This window comes from Pseudorca crassidens, chromosome 3, assembly GCF_039906515.1.
Source record: "Pseudorca crassidens isolate mPseCra1 chromosome 3, mPseCra1.hap1, whole genome shotgun sequence".
Lineage (NCBI taxonomy): Eukaryota > Metazoa > Chordata > Mammalia > Artiodactyla > Delphinidae > Pseudorca > Pseudorca crassidens.
This window is the reverse complement of record NC_090298.1, coordinates 118152072-118171796: the sequence shown is the minus strand read 5'-3', so window position 1 is coordinate 118171796 and position 19725 is coordinate 118152072. Positions and strand designations below refer to the sequence as shown.

General features: G+C 41.1%; 2 protein-coding genes across 19 annotated transcripts in view; both read right to left on the bottom strand.

Annotated features, from left to right (window-relative positions):
* LOC137221796 (protocadherin gamma-C4) overlaps window positions 1-19725 on the bottom strand; it is a 169302-nt gene that overhangs the window by 65885 nt on the left and 83692 nt on the right. Inside the window, exon 1 of one of the 18 annotated variants that reach the window (XM_067732025.1) lies at window positions 8569-11283. The exons of the other annotated variants lie outside the window; for them this stretch is intronic. Coding sequence (XP_067588126.1) covers window positions 8569-10992 — 2424 coding nt within the window. The 5' untranslated portion in view covers window positions 10993-11283. Of the gene's footprint in view, window positions 1-8568; window positions 11284-19725 lie in introns of those variants that run through there. 18 annotated transcript variants of the gene reach the window in all.
* On the bottom strand, window positions 13417-19697 carry LOC137221802 (protocadherin gamma-B5-like). Its single transcript, XM_067732060.1, is given in 5 exon segments — window positions 13417-15422; window positions 15425-15691; window positions 15694-15990; window positions 15993-16362; window positions 16364-19697. Coding segments are annotated over 5 exon segments (2343 nt in total). The 5' UTR covers window positions 16664-19697; the 3' UTR covers window positions 13417-14313.

Here is a 19725-nt window from a genome sequence, read left to right as displayed (position 1 = left end):
GCGGAGCGGCTGGGCCCGTGAGCCATGGCCGCTGAGCCTGCGCGTCCGGAGGCTGTGTTCTGCAGCGGGAGAGGCCACAGCAGTGAGAGGCTCGCGTACCGCAAAAAAAAAAAAAAAAATTTAAACCATATCTTGTCTCTGCCTTGTTTCAAACCTTTCAATAGCTCCTAAGTACAAGGTTACTTAAAATGTACCTCACTTACTTATTTTCCATTTCTAACCTCCCTAACCCTTTTTAATTTGCTCACCTTTTCTTTTCTTTTTTAAAGGTCCTTTATACATGCTATTCCCTCTGCCTGACAATTTCTTCTTTAATCTCCTTGTTACCTAGCTAACTTATATTCATCCTTCAGATAGCACAGGAAGAATCACTTCCTGAAAGAAGACTTACCTGACCCTTCAGACCAGAGTAGGCCTCTCTATTACAAGCTCTCTTAGCACCCGGTTTTTCTCCTTGGTGGCATTTATCAGGCTTGTAAAAGATCATATCATAGAATGGGGACCCATTAATTGCAGAAATCATATCTGCCTGTTCATTGATGCACCCTTGGCACCTAGGACAATGCCTTGCATATAATAGGCAGTTAATAAATATTTGTTACAGAAATGAATGAATGATCCACTCTACTAGACTTGGGGCAGACACTAGTGTTTGCTCTGTTTGGGGGTAGACTCTTCCAACCTCCTCCTGCACAGAATGTAAGCCTGAACTTACGTAGAGGTGATTTAAGCTTATACTATATTCTCTTACATTATATTCTCATACAGTATGAGAATAGAGCACCCTACACCTCCTGTTTTTCAAAAGCATATGTAATATACAAAAATCAATCGTTTTTCTGTAAACTAGCAATCAGAAAATGAAATAAGAAATACATTTTACAATAACATCCAAAAGCATCAAATGTGTAGGAATAATTTAATTAAAGATATACAAGACCTAAAACATTGCGGAGAGAAGTTAAAGAAGACCTAAATAAATGGAAATATGAAATATATACTATTCTCCTGGATTGGAAGTCTCAATATTGTTAAGATGACCCCTCCACCAGTAGATTTATAGTTTCAAGGCAATAAATCCCATTCAAAATCCCTTCAGGCTTTTCCCCTCTAGAAAGTGACAAGACAATTTTAATTTATTTGGACAGGCAAAGAACTAAGAATAGTCAAAACAGCGTTGAAAAAGAAGAAAAAACTTGGGGGACTTACTACCTGACCTCAAGACTTATAAAGCTACAATAATCAAGACAGAGTGGTATTGGCAAAGGGATGGATAGATCAATGGCACATGATGTAGAGTCTAGAAATAGACCCATATATATAGATCAAATGATTTTCAACAGGGGTACCAAAGCAATTCAATAGGAAAAGGAAAAGTTTTTTGACAAGTGATGCTGGAAAAACTGGGCATCCATATAGGAAAAAAGAACCTTAACCCCTACCTCACTGAATCACTGCCTCATACCACATATGCAAAAACTACTTTAAAAAATGTAAATAGAAGAGTCAGTAGGTATAAAACAAGTGCCCCTTGTCCACCAGGAATATTCACTGCCTCCTCTAACGTACTGCTAGAACAATGTTAAATAAGATAAAGCCACTAAATGAAAGTGACACGTATTTGTTGAGATGCTTGCCTTTTCTTGGTTTCCAAGTTTTAGCAAATTTTTCAGGTGAGCATCAGAATCCAGGTTGAAGATGCCAAATTATCTGATTTGTTGAATTCCTTTTGGAGACCAACAGCCAGGTGGAATTTATAATAAAATTAACATATCTTGCACAACAAAACCCACACCAACAAGGAACCCTACCGTGACTAACCAATTAGACGCATTCTAATGCATCTTTCTCCTAATATTCTCTTTCTTTTGACTTACCAGTAATCCTTTCACTCTTTTCAGTGTTTCCATATTATCCATTTTACGTATTTTCACTTTCCAAAGGTAATTGTTTTTCCTTTTTTGTGTGTGGTCGTTGTTGCTATACGGCAAGCTTCCAAAAAGACTGACAGTAAAATATATAATGGGGAATTTTATATGCAAATGTTAGTACCTAATTTTTGAAGTGTTTATAAACTGCAAGTTTGGTGAAATGCCACACTACCATTATTGGGATCCATCTGTACAATTACCTGATTACAAGGAATGTCTCGATTTGGCATTCTGTGCTAGCTCAAATTCACTCAAAGTATTTGAATTGAGTATTTCACTCAATAGCATAGTGGAGTAGGAGATGCAGGCATTGGGTCCCAGATTGGGATCTGAGGTGCAGACTTGGGCAATGGAGGTGCCAGGAAGGTTGTTCTCATCCACGTGGACCACTTAGGAGGACTGATGGAAAACTGGAGCGTTGTTGTTGACATCGCCACTGTGCTGTGTGATGCTTCTGCTGCAGGAGAGTGGTGCCTTACTTCTGTCAGCAGCTGTGATGGTAACATTGCACTCCAGGGTTTGCTCCCACTCTAGGGCCCCATCTGTTACAAGCTTGTAGTAATTCTTGGTGAAAGATTCAATTCTAAAAAGTGTATTTTCTTGTACCAGACATTTGACCTCCCTGTTTTCTCCTGAATCTGGATCCTGTGTTTTAAACAGAGCAGTTACTATCTGAGGTGCAGAATCTGCAGGAATTATTATGAAAATAGAAGTAAAAATAATCTCTGGGGGGAATTCCCTGGCAGTCTAGTGGTTAGGACCCCGCGCTTTTACTGCTAAGGTCGAGGGTTCAATCCCTGGTCAGGGAACTAAGATCCTGCAAGCCGCCAGTCGCGGCCAAAAAAAAAAAACCTTCAGTACTTTGTCATCATCATCTAGAATTTTGATCTCAACTACACTGGGAAACCAATCCCCCACACACACCCCCATTCCTTCCTTCCAAAACTATGGAATACTTTTTAATCTCTTCATATTCCGATGTACTTAAGGTTTTCATTTCTCCTCTACCATGATCAAGGCCAAACTGGATATGGGTACTCTGGGCTGCGAAGACATTCTTGATCTCCACTTTGATGCCCTTGTCCAGGTCAGTGGCCCTCAGCCTCATCATGGAGGTGCCTAGGGGCATGTCTTCTTGAAGGCTGACCCTGTATACATTCTGGCTGAAATCGGAGGTTGAGGGGTTGTAGTTGGCGTCGACCACCAGGGTCGGGATCCGAGTGGCTCTGTTTCTGGTGCTCCTCTCCATCTAATGCTGTCAGGACTAAGTGATGCGACCTCTGCTTTTCCCAGTCTAGTGGCTTCTCTAACACAAGTTCAATCTATTTGTTTCCACTGTTGGTCTATTTTACTTGGAAGACAAATATACAGTTGCTGTTAGGGTGATAACTTTGTAAAGGAATTGCTTCCATCATCAGGATCTTTTGCAGGTACTATTGCAAACCTTGCTCCAGGCTGGATCAACTCACATATTTAACTCAATAGCACTCCTGCTGAACTGGGGAGTATTATCGTTTACATCTTGACTATCTATATTAACGTGAAAAACATTTAAAGGATTCTCAACTACCACTTATAAACGTATGATACGAAGTATAGTATGTCGGCATATCTGCTCCAGGTCCATCCTGTTACTCACAAATAAATCCCCACTTTCTTCACTTGGAGTGAGGTATTCTTTTTCCACATTAACTTGCAGCTTCTGAGCCCATTAAGTCCTGGACACCTAGCCCCAGATCTCTGGCAAGGTGCGATTAGGAAAGTCACCCCGTGGAAATATTATGGGATCTCCTTGTTTACCTCTGTTTCTACATGGGCTGATAGCACTGCTCTGCATCCCTACTCTAGAACTGCAACCTGAAGAAATTAGAGGTCAAGGTTCTGAAGAATTGAGAGCAAAGAGAAAGATGTTTCTCACTGGAATTTGCAAGTTGAGAAGCAGTAGTACAGTTTTATTCAGGCAATTAAATATTCTTCGAAGTTTATATTCTCAATGACTCCAGCATATGAAATCAAAGCAATGACTTCTTTTTATTTCTTCTAGACATTTAAGAGTATTTTTAGATTGAGTCTCTCTTTTTATTTTTATTTTTTGGTGGGGGAAAAGGCTTTACTTTTTTCATATACACAGTCTCAGGATGAACTATTGGTTGGATCTTCAGCTATAAATATATAGAAAGCTTCTAGCAGGTTTCACAACATAGAAATCTTATGGATTGTGGCACCTATTTTAAAAATTTGATAAATCTTCAGTTCCTTATCTTCATATAGATAGATCAGAGAGTTGGCTCTTATTAGGAGTTTGATGTAGAGGGAAAGCACATGTAAAATGGATTTGCACTATGATTTTTCCCCAAGAGATTACTTTCTAATCATTGAATTCAAGCCTTTTTTTGAGTATTTAGAAGGTATACAAACAACTGTGTGCAATTCTTCAGAGACTTAAAGATGAACTAAGAAATTACGCTTGTCCTCAATGATTATTAAACATAGTAGATCTTTTTATGGCTTCTCTCAGAGAAATTGTGGAGGTACTGATTTCTTTCTACATATAGATAAATTATTTTATCTCCTCTATGGTCCATCTGATGGCAATTTCATCACATTTTCCTGAACTAGAGCTCTTCCAATTTGGTATCCAGAAAACGTATCCTCTATCAAAGAGTTTTTTCAATTATCTTTGCCATTGGCTATCTTTTCCTATCAGTGTTTTAAAAATGTGTCCTAAAGAGTGTGCTCTGTTATTGATAACTTTTCATTAGGTATGGTTTCCTAAAAATGAACTCCAAGTGTAACATTAGAGAATAAATCTGTCTCTTTCCTAATATATACAGTCATTAGTTTGATCAACATCCCGTCACAACTATGTGTTTGTTTAAAATTTTTAAAAATAGCTTTATTGAGGTATAATAGATATACAAAGCGTGGCACATATTTAATGTGAAGGCGTTTACTTTCTTGAACTTGATACCTTGCATAAGGAAAAAGCAGATTTTTCACCAGAACTAACCAATTCATGATCACAGCTATACTCTGTTACATATAACTGAGAAAACTGTAATACAATCCACTCGTTTATCATTAGTCTTCTAATGCAGCTTAAAATAATCTATGGGTTGAGTAGTCTCAACAAGTTGTACAGACTCAGCAAGGATCCTAGGCCATTACTGCTTCAAGGAGGGTATCTCTTATAGAATGGAAGTGGGGGAAGAATGATGATAGATTACAATCCAATTTTAGGTGCTATAAAATAGAGGAACTACAATTTTTAAGTTATAGCTGAATACTTTAACTAGATTAAGTGAATGCATACCCACCTTCCATATAACACAAAGGAAGATAAGAAAAGTCCTTGACATAATTTCATTACTGAAACCAGAGGAAATAAAATCCAAGCCCATTGTCCAATTACTCTAAAAAAACCAATCAACAAATAACCTAATTATCAACAAATATCCTAAAGCTACGATTGATATTTTGTGCAGCCAGTAACTTAAATTCTCATGTGGCCAAAACCAAATAACTCCAGCTTTCAGATTTTGGTGATCCATTTTCCATTTAAATCATCCTAGCAATTCTATTGGAGTAAACTGGTCCTTAAATAATAAGTTACACAGGACCCTTGTTTAAGTTAAACTATCATTCAGAGAGAGAAAAATTAACATTCATAAAATTGTCTCATCAAAAACAATCTTCCCCCTATCTTTCATGACCCCAAACAGGGCCTTCTCAATCAAGAACGTGCCTAAGCACTTAAGATTTTTACAGTAGCTTTCATAAAATTGTTAGAACAGTTTTACTTCCACTCACAGGTCATCCCATTGTATTGTCTGGAGGAGTACACAAATCATTATTACTTTTCCCAACAGAATGTCAAGTGTACTGATATTGAAAGCAGGACTCTTTTTTCTATCAACAATGTTAAAAAAAAAAAAAAAAAGGACTACTGTTAATTAAGTACATATTATGAACCAGACGGTTTATATGTTATCAATAGGCTTCACCACAATCTTTCAAATTACATATTACAATCCCTATTTTGCTGAAGCTGAAAGCAATTGAATAACGTCAAAGGTCACACAGTTAGGAGTTACCTCGTTACATAGCTGCTGTTTCTCTGTCACACTACATCTGATATACTGATACTAGGTAATCTGTATTACTGATACTAGGTAATCCTAGTATTACTAGGTAATACTGATATTAGGTAATCCCCAGAGCACATACATTTGTTCATTCATTCACTCAGCAACTATTTAATGAAGCCAATTTAGCTCATACTGGAAACATAATTGAGATCACTGATACCTGAGATACAGCCTAAGGGTCATCACTATTTATTGCCCTAGCTCTTAATGATTTGTCCCTAAATCAAGTTACATGAACAAAGTCAGCGTAATTGGACTATGCTAGTTTAGCTTCCCAAATAATTTCTATTGTGTGTTACGTCTTTCATTTTGAATCAACCACCACAAGAAAACTGGCCACGTGATAAACATTTTGATAGCTTTTACAAAACAACAGAAGTTACATTTCTGTTTTCCTTGGTATTATTTAGAAAGCTCTACTTATTAAATTCCATTTGGAACTTAATGTCAATATGAAGTTTGCCATTTTAGATATGCTCAAAAACTTCCTTCAAGGGGGAAAGGTAAGCTGGAATGAAGTGAGAGAGTGGCATGGACGTATATATACTACCAAAAGTAAAATAGATAGCTAGTGGGAAGCAGCCACATAGCACAGGGAGATCAGCTCGGTGCTTTGTGGCAACCTAGAGGGGTGGGATAGGGAGGGTGGGAGGGAGACGCAAGAGGGAGGAGATATGGGGATATATGTATATGTATAGCTGATTCACTTTATTATAAAGCAGAAACTAACAGACCATTGTAAAGTGATTATACTCCAATAAAGATGTGTAAAAAAAAGAACTTCCTTAAAAAAAAATAAGGTAAATAGATCCACTTTATATCTCCTTTTTTTTTTTAATTTCCTTTTTTTGTCTTGGCTGTCAAGAAGCATAAAGTGACATGTGAATTTCAGTAGCAGTAACTGCCTCATTTTAGGGCAACTTGATTATCTTTCATTCTCCAAATCGTTTTCAATCTCTTTTATAAGTCTTGGTTTTAATTACCTATTGTATTTTTGAAAACAGATAGGCAACAAGTCAGGAGAAAATAATTAGGATGTTATGATTTCCTTCCCCTTTATAGAATTCACCAAAAGAGGGCTTCCCTGATGGCGCAGTGGTTGAGAATCTGCCTGCCAATGCAGGGGACACGGGTCTGGGAAGATTCCACATGCCGCGGAGCAACTAGGCCCGTGCGCCACAACTACTGAGCCTGCGCTCTAGAGCCCATGAGCCACAACTACTGAGCCTGCACGTCTGGAGCCTGTGCCCCGCAACAAGAGAGGCCGTGACAGTGAAAGGCCCACGCACCGTGATGAAGAGTGGCCCCAGCTTGCTGCAACTAGAGAAAGCCCTCGCACAGAAACGAAGACCCAACACAGCCAAAACCATAATAATAAATAAATTAATTAATTTTTTAAAAATCCTTAAAAAAAAAAAAAAGAATTCACCAAAAGAAACCAGGCTTCTCACAGGTTACAGCAACGCTTTCCCAAGAATAATATATTTTAGCATTTGATTTCTGTTCAACATTCTACAATAAGCGTAAGGTTCTCAGGAAACAGAATCGGTGCATTTTCGAGAAAATTGTCCGTGTGTGAGAATTATGGGAAATTTTAAATAAGAAGAGAGAATTACTACAAATTTACCACTATATCAAAAATGTGCTCAAAACACAATCTGTTAACTCTGAATATTCCACAGAGTCACCATAATATCGTCAGTGTGGATAATGGGCAAAAGAAATATCTAAACTGGAAACACATATAGACTTGTATTCCTGAACTCTGTAATGGGGATGAAAAATGAACAATCTCTTCAGTTTTTCCTCATGACAACACTTACACCGTGCATATTTCAGTGAGAACGTTTTTAAATGCATAAGAAGTAAACTCACGATATTTGGAATTTCATGAATGATGTGAAACCATGAAATAACTTAGGACACTGAGAAAGTATAATGTATGCATCCCTAATAACCAGAATTATTGCACTTGAAAAGAAACTAAATGCAATTTATGAATTTGTTAGGCAATTTCATGTGTAGTCAGAAGCCGCTCTATTTATAATAGTTTATTTAAAATATCATTTATATACTTTTGATTGAATTAGATTTATCCCCTCTAGAAGAATCTGTGTTCTTAAGAGATAAATTGGCATCAGACGTTCAACATAAACCTGCTGGACGGCCGATGGGAAATAAAAACAGCAATCAAAAGCAAGAAGAGCTGTACGGTTGGTAAATTAAATTAGAAAAATTATATAGAGTATTAAAAGTACTGTATAAAATGGATATAAAATTTTATATATAACATACACAAATATTTTTAAAATTATTACAAATAGACGTGAGGAAAAGCCTGAAGGAAGTCGGCCCGGTTGTCAATGGTGCCTGCAATGTTTATAAAAATTTCTTGCTGTCTGTTTTATAAATTCCTAATATATACTAATTACCTGTAATAAGAGATATCTTGCTCAAAGCTCAGAGGAGAATGTTTGATATGCACTCACCTGAATTAATGCATGATTATCTTTAGAAAACACGGAATCGCCCGAGAGCAAGACAGGCTCGCTTTTCTCACAGCTCTCCTGGCTGATGAGTGTGTCCACGTAGTTGGGCTGCGGGAAGATCACGTGACTCCCCCGCGAGTCCGCTGTAAGCGAGACCTCGTGGGAATAGGTCTGCAGGAAAGTCCGCACCCCGTCCACGCCCACAAACTGAGAGGCGGGCACACCCGCTAACCCGCCTCCTGAAGCCTTGAGCAGGCGCGACGTGTGCCAGCGCCTCAGCCTGAGCGCCAGCAGCACAATGACAAAGGCGAGGAAGACGCAGGAGACGGCAGCCACCGCCACCACCAGGTACAGCGTGAGGTCCGAATTGTCGGGGCTGACGGGAGACTCAAGGCTGCCTAGATCAGCCAGGACGTCGGGGATGCTGTCCGCTACTGCCACTGTGAGCGTGAGGGTGGCAGAGAGAGGGGGCTGCCCGTGGTCCTGGACCGCCACCACCAGGGTCTGCTTGAGTGTGTCACTGTACAGCAGGGCCCTCGCTGTGCGCACCTCGCCCGTGTGCAGCCCCACCGCGAAGAGCCCCGGCTCGCTGGCCTTGAGGAGGCGGTAGGACAGCCAGGCGTTCTGGCCCGAGTCTCTGTCCACAGCCACCACCTTGGTCACCAGGTAGCCGGGCTCTGCGGAGCGGGGTGCCAGCTCCACGCCCATGGAGCCATCGGTGGGTACGGCGGGGAAGAGGATCTCTGGCGAGTTGTCGTTCTGGTCCATCACAAACAGGCTCAGCGACACGTTGCTGCTGAGTGGAGGGTCCCCGCTGTCATGTGCCATCACTTGTAGCTGCAAGTCTCGGAACTGCTCATAGTCGAAGGAACGCAACGCATACAGGACGCCAGTGTCTGAGTTTATGGAGACGTAGGAGGACAGGGGAGCTCCCTGGAGGCTGTCCTCCGCCAGGGAGTAAGTGACCTGGGCATTCTCTCCATAGTCGGGGTCATGGGCAGTCACAGAGATGATGGACGCTCCTCTGGGGTTGTTTTCTAGGATATATGCGGAGTAGGAGGCATGAGAGAAGGCGGGCGGATTGTCGTTGGTGTCTGCCACGTTCAGGGTGATGTGAGTTTCCGTGGACAGGGGCGGACTTCCTCGGTCAGTGGCAGTCACCGTGATGTTGTAGCTAGGAACCAGTTCTCGGTCTAGGAGTGTGTCTGTTACTAAACTATAATAATTTCCATAAGCCTTTTCTAATTTAAAGGGCAGATTCCCTTGGATGAAACAAATCACTTGTCCATTTTCCCCAGAGTCTTGATCGTTTACATTTAGAAGGGCAATTAACGTCCCTCTGGGAGAGTTTTCCAGAATGGAGCTGGAGAGAGAGGTGACTACTACTTCAGGGGCGTTATCATTCACGTCCAAAACTGTGATGAGGACTTTGGCTCGTGCAGAATATCCTGCGTTATCCATTGCTTGCACTTCCATCTCGTAGAATCCTGATTCCTCGTGGTTCAACTCCCCTATTGTTGAAATTGTTCCTAAATTACAATCTAGCTTGAAAAGTTGGGCCGCTTTGTTGTCCACATACCGGAAGGAATACATCACTTCCGCGTTGGCTCCTTCGTCAGGGTCGGTGGCGTTTACCAGAAGCAGCTCAGTGCCCACGGCCACATTCTCCGGAACGCTCACACGGTACTCGGACTGAGCAAACGCTGGTGCGTTGTCGTTCACATCAACGACCATCACACGGATGCGCGCGGTGCCAGTGCGGACTGGATAGCCCGCGTCGGAAGCCGTGAGAACCAGGTGGTGAACGGCCTTTTCCTCGCGGTCCAGGGCGCGCTCCAGCACCAATTCCGGATATTTATTACCATCCGCTCCGCTTTGCACGTCCAGGGAGAAGTGAGTATTACTACTGAGCTCATAGCTCTGGAGTGAATTCTTCCCTATATCCGGATCCCAAGCGTGGGGAAGGGGGAACCGCATCCCAGTGGCTGCATTTTCACTCATTTTTATTTCTAATTCACCTTCCTGGAAATACGGGGCATTATCATTAATGTCCCTCACTTCTACCACTACCCCGTATATTTTCACTTTATCCTCCATCAGAATCTCCAGATTTAGTTGACACTTGATGGCCCCCATACAGAGCTCCTCCCGGTCTATCCTGCCAGCAGTGACCAAGCTGCCGCTTCGCGGATTCAGAGCAAAAAGTTGTGTCCTACCTCTGGAGACGATGCGGACTCCGCGCTCCTCCAGTTCCCAGGGCTCCAACCCCAGATCCTTGGCGATGTTCCCCACCCTAGAGCCTTTCTCCAGCTCCTCAGGAACCGAATAGTGGATTTGGGTGCATCCAGTTTCCCACTGAACCCCCAGGAGAACTCCCAGCAGGACCAGCTTTTTGCAGTCCTGGTGCAGTCGCGCAGGAATCATTGTCACTTTCCTTGAGGATTATTTCCAATTCTTCCCTTGATCACCGAAGTCCGGATCAGCGCATCCGTCCTTAAAATCCGACAGCTGGGGGACCCGAGCTCTTCCAATCAGTTTCCTCACAGTCCCGGAGATGGTTAGTTTCTATCCGTGCTTTGTGCTTCAACGCGAGTGCCCGGCTAGCAGGATCTCTCTCTGCTTTTCTCTCCCTGATTGGTGAACAGCGGCGCTCAGAGTCCTAACCAATTACTGCACAATCTTGCACTCCAGGAAAGGATTTTGGTTTTCAGACCTTAAATAGCTCCACCTACTGTTCTCCAAATAGGGATGGAAGTGGAGTCAACCAAAACTACAGTATCCATTTTACTTGGAATTTCAGTGAGCTTCTTTTTATTGCCCTAGAGTTTTCATACAGAGTCACTTTCTTGAGATTATTTTCTGTACCTGTAGGCGTATTCTGATTTTTCCAATGAGGCTTTACATGAATTTGAAGTTTCTATACACAGTAAATTTAACTGTATATTTTAGTGCACCTGCTTTGATATCACCCCCACCACACATACACACCTATTATGGGAATCTCCTTAGGAGTTTCATGTTTTGAGAAATTATATAATAGAATAAGTTAAAAATTCTCACCCAGCTAAAATCTGTGGCAAAATTTTTTGGTAGATTCTTAAATTTGCCTAAATGGAAGAACTACTTTAACATGTGGTTGACATTTAACATGTTAAAATCAAATTTTCACAATAATATGGAAACCTAAAAATAAGAAACTTGATTGTACACATTACCAGAATCACACCTCGCAGGAAATCAAGTGAAGAAGACACAGTAACATTTTTAGAACAAAATGGAAGCATTCCAACTAGCATTTGCTTGAAATAAGGGTAGTACTCTACTAATATATTTCAAAAGAATATTTAGTTATCTTTGATAAAGGAGGTAGGAATATACAGTGGAGAAAGGACAGCCTCTTCAATAAATGGTGCTGGGAAAAATGGATAGGTACATGTAAAAGTATGAGATTAGATCACTCCCTAACACCATACACAAAAATAAGCTCAAAATGGATTAAAGACCTAAATGTAAGACCAGACACTATCAAACTCTTAGAGGAAAACATAGGCAGAACACTCTATGACATAAATCACAGCAAGATCCTTTTTGACCCACCTCCTAGAGAAATGGAAATAAAAACAAAAATAAACAAATGGGACCTAATGAAATTTCAAAGCTTTTACACAGCAAAGGAAACCATAAACAAGACCAAAAGACGACCCTCAGAATGGGAGAAAATATTTGCAAATGAAGCAACTGACAAAGGATTAATCTCCAAAATTTATAAGCAGCTCATGCAGCTCAACAACAAAAAAAACAAACAACCCAATCCAAAAATGGGCAGAAGACCTAAATAGACATTTCTCCAAAGAAGATATACAGACTGCCAACAAACACATGAAAGAATGCTCAACATCATTAATCATTAGAGAAATGCAAATCAAAACTACAATGAGATATCATCTCACACCAGTCAGAATGGCCATCATCAAAAAATCTAGAAACAATAAATGCTGGACAGGGTGTGGAGAAAAGGGAACACTCTTGCACTGTTGGTGGGAATGTAAATTTATACAGCCACTGTGGAGAACAGTATGGAGGTTCCTTAAAAAACTACAAATAGAACTACCGTATGACTCAGCAATCCCACTACTGGGCATATACCCTGAGAAAACCGTAATTCAAAAAGAGTCATGTACCAAAATGTTCATTGCAGCTCTATTTACAATAGCCCAGAGATGGAAACAACCTAAGTGTCCATCATCGGATGAATGGATAAAGAAGATGTGGCACATATATACAATGGAATATTACCAGCCATAAAAAGAAACGAAATTGAGCTATTTGTAATGAGGTGGATAGACCTAGAGTCTGTCATACAGAGTGAAGTAAGTCAGAAAGAGAAAGACAAATACCGTATGCTAACACATATATATGGAATTTAAGAAAAAAAATGTCATGAAGAACCTAGGGGTAAGACAGGAATAAAGACACAGACCTACTAGAGAATGGACTTGAGGATATGGGGAGGGGGAAGGGTAAGCTGTGACAAAGCAAGAGAGAGGCATGGACATATATACACTACCAAACATAAGGTAGATAGCTAGTGGGAAGCAGCCGCACAGCACAGGGAGATCAGCTCAGTGCTTTGTGACCACCTAGAGGGGTGGGATAGGAAGGGTGGGAGGGAGGGAGACACAAGAGGGAAGAGATATGGGAACATATGTATATGTATAACTGATTTGCTTTGTTATAAAGCATAAACTAACACACCATTGTAAAGCAATTATACTCCAATAAAGATGTAAATAAATAAATAAATAAATAAATAATTTAAAAAGAATATTTAGGATCAATACCCTGTAATAAACCATGATGGAAAAGAATATGAAAAAGAATATACATATATATATATATATGGTATATGAATGACTTTGCTATACACCAGAAACTAACACAACATTGTAACTCAGCTATACTTCAATTTAAAAAAAAAAGAGAGAGAGAGATTGTTTAGGAAAAATAGAACCCAAAGAATATTATAAGCTTACCTTTTTCTGGGAAACAAACCTAATTCCAGTTACTGAGATCACTGGTAATACACTGGAAGCCCATCAGAATACAGGAAAAAATCCTCACTATTGTGCTTTCATGTGTGTAAATATTTAGATTCTGAGGATAAACATGTTTGGCAGGTATACCATAAAATAATATCTTTAACACTGGGATGAAATCTACAGGTAGCTCTGAGAAAAGGTAGGGCACAAAACTGATCTATTCAATGGCACTCAGAGAATCCCTAGCAAATTGTACCTAGAGTAAAGCAAAGCCTTAAGAAAAGCCTTATATGCCAAGATATTGATGTTCTGAATAAGAGAAACGCCCACAGGAAAAAAATATTATGCTTCCATTAAAATATTTGAATGGCAGCGGCATCATAATACCCACTTCTCACAGTAAGAGATTTTGTTTGTGGATAAAGAATAACTCATGAAATTGTCAAAATATTTAAAATACTTGAGGGTTAATAATGGAGTAACTGACCCACTGAGAAAGGGACAGAAAAGACTGAGAGAGGGCAAACAAAACTGAAGTGATAGTAGATATAATCTGTTTAAGATTTTCTTTCCTAAATATTGGTTTAAAAAATAAACCAAACCCATATGCAGATGACAGGCATTCATTGACACGTAAATGGAAGCAACAGAGCTAGAGTTTAACTTGTTATTCTCCTCAGTGACACTTACTACTAAAAGAGCTTCATTAGAAAGATCTTGCGGGGGCACCATTTCTGGGGTCATGGTGAGAAAACTGAACCTTGTTTTCTGAGAATCGACAACGTAACAGATTGTAGGAATAAGGCAAGGTTCCCTTGTTGTAGTTCGGAGAAACCCCTGGACCAGTCTTAGAACAGAGATCAGGCTGAAAGCAGCACCAGGTGGCCAGGCTAGAGGAGCGTCGCAGGCGCAGAGCAATGGCCAGAATCACCACGAGGAGGAAGAGCACCAAGATCAAGGCCAAGGTCACCACCAGGTAAAACTGCAGCTCAGCCTGGGGGTCAGTGGGCTCAGAGTGGTCACTGAGGTCCGGCAGCGCCTCTTGCAGACTGTCCGCGAAAACCAGGAGCAGCGTGGCGGTGGCCGAGAGGGGCGGCTGTCCCCCATCGCGCACAGCAACCAGCAGGCGCTGGCGGGCCGCGTCCCTGTCGCCCAGGGCCCGCGCCGTGCGCACCTCGCCCGTGTGCAGCCCCACGCTGAAGAGTCCGGGCTCGCTGGCCAGCAGCACGTGGTAGGACAGCCAGGCGTTGTGTCCAGAGTCGGCGTCCACCGCCACCACCTTGGTGACCAGGTGGCCGGGCTGCGCGGCGCGCGGCGCCGTGTCGAAGAGCGCCGAGCCATCGGGCCCCAGCGCCGGGTACAGCACCCTGGGCGCGTTGTCGTTGCGGTCGCCCACCAGCACGCGCAGGCTCACGTTGGCGCTGAGCGCGGGCGAGCCGTGGTCGCGGGCCTGCAGCGTCAGCTCGAAGGCGCGCAGCTGCTCGTGGTCGAAGGCGCGCTGCGCGAACACCACACCAATCTGTGCGCTCACGGACACGTAGGACGACAGCGCGCGCGGCTCCAGGTCGCTGGCCAGGATGGAATAGGAGACGTGGCCGTTGGGCCCCAGGTCGGGGTCGGAGGCGCTGACTTGCGCGATGGAGGCTCCAGGCGGGTTGTTCTCGGCCACGTGGATCACGTAGGAGGCCTGGTGGAAAACCGGAGTGCTGTCATTAACGTCGCTGATGTGTAGAGTGACACTTGCGCTGGAGGAGAGTAGCTGCTTGCCCCTGTCGGTGTCTGCGATGGTGACTGTGTACTCTGGGGTCTGCTCCCGTCCAGGACCCCATCTGCCACAAGCTTGTAGTAATTATTGGTGGAAGATTCAATTCTAAAAGGAGCTCTCTCTTTTATGAGACATGTGACCTCCCCGTTTTCTCCCGAATCTTTATCATGTGTTTCGGACAAAGCAATCACTGTTCCCGGTTCTGCAACCTTGGTTATGGAACTAGACACCGAAGTGAAAACCACCTCTGGGCCACTGTCGTTCTCATCTAAAATGTTCAGTATAATTTTACACTTGGTGGCTATGCTTCCACTGTCCTGGCCTCTATGCTTATAGTATAACTGCTACTGCTTTCAAAGTCTATAGGGTCTTTGGATTTAATTTCTCCTCTTTGATGATCTAGCACAGACATATTTGCAATATCTCATAGTGTTTTGAAGGAGTAGGTGATCTCTGCACTGATGCCTTCATCCTGGTCAGTGGCCTTCACCTTTAGCACAAAGGTGCCTGGGGGCGAGTTCTCACGCAGGCTAACTTTGTACACATCCTGACTGAACACTGGGGGGTTATCGTTGTCATCAGTGACCTTGATCCTGATTTGAGTTTGCCAGTTCAAACCGGATCACCCCCGTCCGCTGCTGTCAGGACCAGGAGGTGAGAGCTCTGTTGTCCCTGGTTCAAAGGCTTCTCCAACACTAATTCTGGGGAATTCTTGCCTTCAGTCTTACCCTCAACCATCAGAGAGAAATGCTCACTATAGCTGAGTTGGTAACTCTGCAGAGAGTTAAGCCCTATATCTGCATCTATAGTTGATTCCAGGCCAAACCGAGTTCCTGGAATTGCAAGTTCATTGATTTGTAAAACAATGCTATTTTGGGGAAAATGAGGTGGATTGTCATTTATATCTTCTATCATCACGTTTACGTGAGAAACATTTAGAGGATTCTCTGCTACAATTTCTAAAGGCACGACACACAGAGGGTTTTGGGGGGCAGGGTGACTCCCAATCTATTCTGTCACTCACAAGTACTTTCCCATTCTCCATGTTTACAGTAAAGTATTGTTTCTCTGCACTAACTCTGAGGTTGCGAGTCAATAAATCCCGTACATGCAGCCCCAGGTCCTCAGCGAGATTCCACACCACAAAGCCTCTGTCCATTTCTTCTGGAATAGAATAGCGGATCTGTTCGCAGAGCGCCCCGCATAACAAAGGCATCAAGAAAGGGAAGATTACTTGCCACCGCTGGGTACCGCTCCTCTGCTTCCCCTTATTTCCCATCCTTCTGTGCATTGCTGCAGGCTCCAACGTTAAGAAAAGATGATTTATAAATTTCGTTTAAAATACCCACATCGACTACATAGAAAACTCAATGCTCCCAGTTTGAACACATCCCAATCTGTATTCTGGAATCAGATTTGCCAAGTAGAGAGCCTGAGTCCAGGCTACTCTCCTTTCCGACTTGCTTCTGTGACTACACAAGAAATCACTGGGGTAGATACTGGACGCTAGCTCTTGCAGCGCATTGGCCAACAGCGGCCCTTGGACTCTATTTAGAAAACTGCAGTCAGAAGCCTTGTAAATAATGGGATTTGGTATTCCAACAGATATGTTGAACTGATGTATATAGGGAATGAGGCAGTTTAGGAGTCTTGGATAGGTCTGTTTTCCAGTGTTTACTACCAAAGAGGGTTCCTTAGAGACGGGATCCTATAGAAGAGCCGTTAAACTAGTAATGAGAAAAATCTGTCATTTTCTCATTAGAGGCAAGGCACATATTGGAAGAACAAGGCAAAGTCTCCTCTCCAGATTTAGAACAAAGACCACGTGGAAAAAGAGCCCCACCATGTGGTATGAGGAAATTTTGACAGCCATGAAATGACACCCAGTATTATCTTCAATCTGATATGTGTATGATTTTCCTCCTCCTTTCATCAGAGGAAACTGGAGGAGAGATCAAAGCTGTATAGGTTTTACTCAGGATAAGGATAGCCAATACCATAAAGTCTTCTTGTTACTTATAAAAGAGATTTATGAAAAGGATTATGAAGTGTTTTACACTTTCATCATAAAGAGAATATAAAAGCATACCCTAGTAGGTTACTATAGGAATTTAATGACATGAAATGGGAGGGTTTTATTTTTATCCTTTTATTTAACTGTACCATACGTTGCCTCTCAACAGAACTTTATCACTACCGCTAATCAAAACAACCTTCTTAATCTCAAGTGTCAAAACCAACATTTCCTTTTTATTCTCTAAGATCTTGGTTGCCAACTCCTAACAAGTTCAGACTATGTTAAAAAAAAATATGAAACAACCTCCCTCTTCCAGCAAACACCTCATATTCTTTTTATTCATCTAATTTCAGTTCAAGTAAAAGGCCTTAAATCTTTTTTCTCAGTTTGGAATCCCATAAGCATAAATTCTATCCCTAGATGCTCAAAACACTAACATTTTTCTTGATTTCAAGACAAATTTTGGCATCTGTTGCAGGACTTCCCTTTCCTACAGTTGAAATTCTTTTTGTCCAAACATTAGATACTCAATTTTTAGTTAACTATAGTAAGGTCAATTCTGAAATGAGAAGGGATATCTTGAAAGGGAACATGAACATGCAAGTAATTTGCACCAAATATCTAGAAGTGGTGTGAGAGTGCTGAGCTGAATTGACTGTGGAGATGATTCCTGAGATCAATACCCCAGATAAGTTTCCTTCCCCCCTTGACTTTCCTAAACATTGCTGCAGATAACACATTATTAGGTAACTATCAGGGCTTCAATAACAAGTTGGTTCTGAATATAAGAATCGAGTATACTTATATTTAAAAAATGAGTTTACATGAAACTAACACAACATTGTAAATCAACTATACTTCAATTTTTTAAATGAGTTTACACACAGATTTAGAGAATAGACTTGTGGTTGCAAAGGTGAAGAAGGGGTGGAGGAGGAAAGGATTGGTATTTTGGGATTAGCAGATGCAAACTATTATATGGATGGATAGATAGACAACAAGGCCCTGCCGTATAGCACAGGGAACTATATTCAACATCCTGTGATAAACCATAACAGGGAAAAATATGAAAAAGAATATATATATGTATAACAGAATCACTTTTCTGTGCAGCAGAAATTAATACAACATGGTAAGTCAACTACAATAAAATTTAAAAAAATGAGTTTACAAAGGAAATGACAAAAGGAATCCAAGACTCCTAAGCATAGTGAAAACAAACAAAAGTTTCCAGAGGAATACCAGCTAAGTCAGCCTCACGGGTTCTAAGTATCCGCTCCACCTCTTATATTCACAGACTGTTCCCATACAAACAAATCTGAAAAATGGAAGCATGTCTAGCAGATTTGAAAATAACTTTTTGAGAAGGACTGGATCAAAATTAAAAGCTATTTCTGTAGGAGAATTTACTACATTTAAAAAAAAAAACACCCCGCAACGGGAGAGGCTACAGCAGTGAGAGGCCCATGTTCCTAAAAAAAAAAACAAAAAAAAAAAACCTTCAACAATACACAGACACTAAAGTACAAGTAAAAGAATAAAAGGAAAGAACACCAGTTCTACAATTCAACTATTTCTTCAGAACAATCTAATGACTTCACTGTAGAAGTAGAAAAGATGTCTAGAACTTAAGACGAAAAAGTATGCTCTATATTTCCTCTCCCAAGAGACCCTCATATCTAAAAGGCAGTCAGTAGGTCTTGTTTTGGTGGGGTAAATAAATGAGACAAAATTGAAATAATCAACAGGATCTAAATGTATTACCAGCCACCAAAAATCAAAACAGAATTGTTTTGTGCTCAGAGAGAAGCATACGTGTGTAAAAGTGTATATGTGTGAATGTGTGTGTATATGTATTATAGATAAGAGCTAGAGTAAGTATGCTATTGAATCAACAGGCTCAAATATGAACATTAGACATAAAACAAATAATGGTAGAATATAATTATAGATCAATGGAGACAATATGAAGTCGAATTGATGTTTACGAATCATTAATTTGAATAATAACCAGTTTACATTGATAGTCAGATACTGGTGATAGAAAAATATTACTAAAATTCAACTTACAACAAAGCAAGCCATGATAACTGAACTGGACCTTTGAATTAAAACAAAGAAACAAACAAAAGAAGCTGACAGGACCAAAAAAAAAGCCTTTCACAAAACCTTTCTGAAAATTGATGAAAGGTAAATTACAGAAACTCACGTTTTGCTTTAAATATGTAAGAACATATGCCCCACCCCAAACAGATTTTATAACAGGCTCGGAAAAAAGTAACTTAAAAGACCTGTGCAGAGATATCAACAATTGGGAGGCAGGAAATAAATCTCAC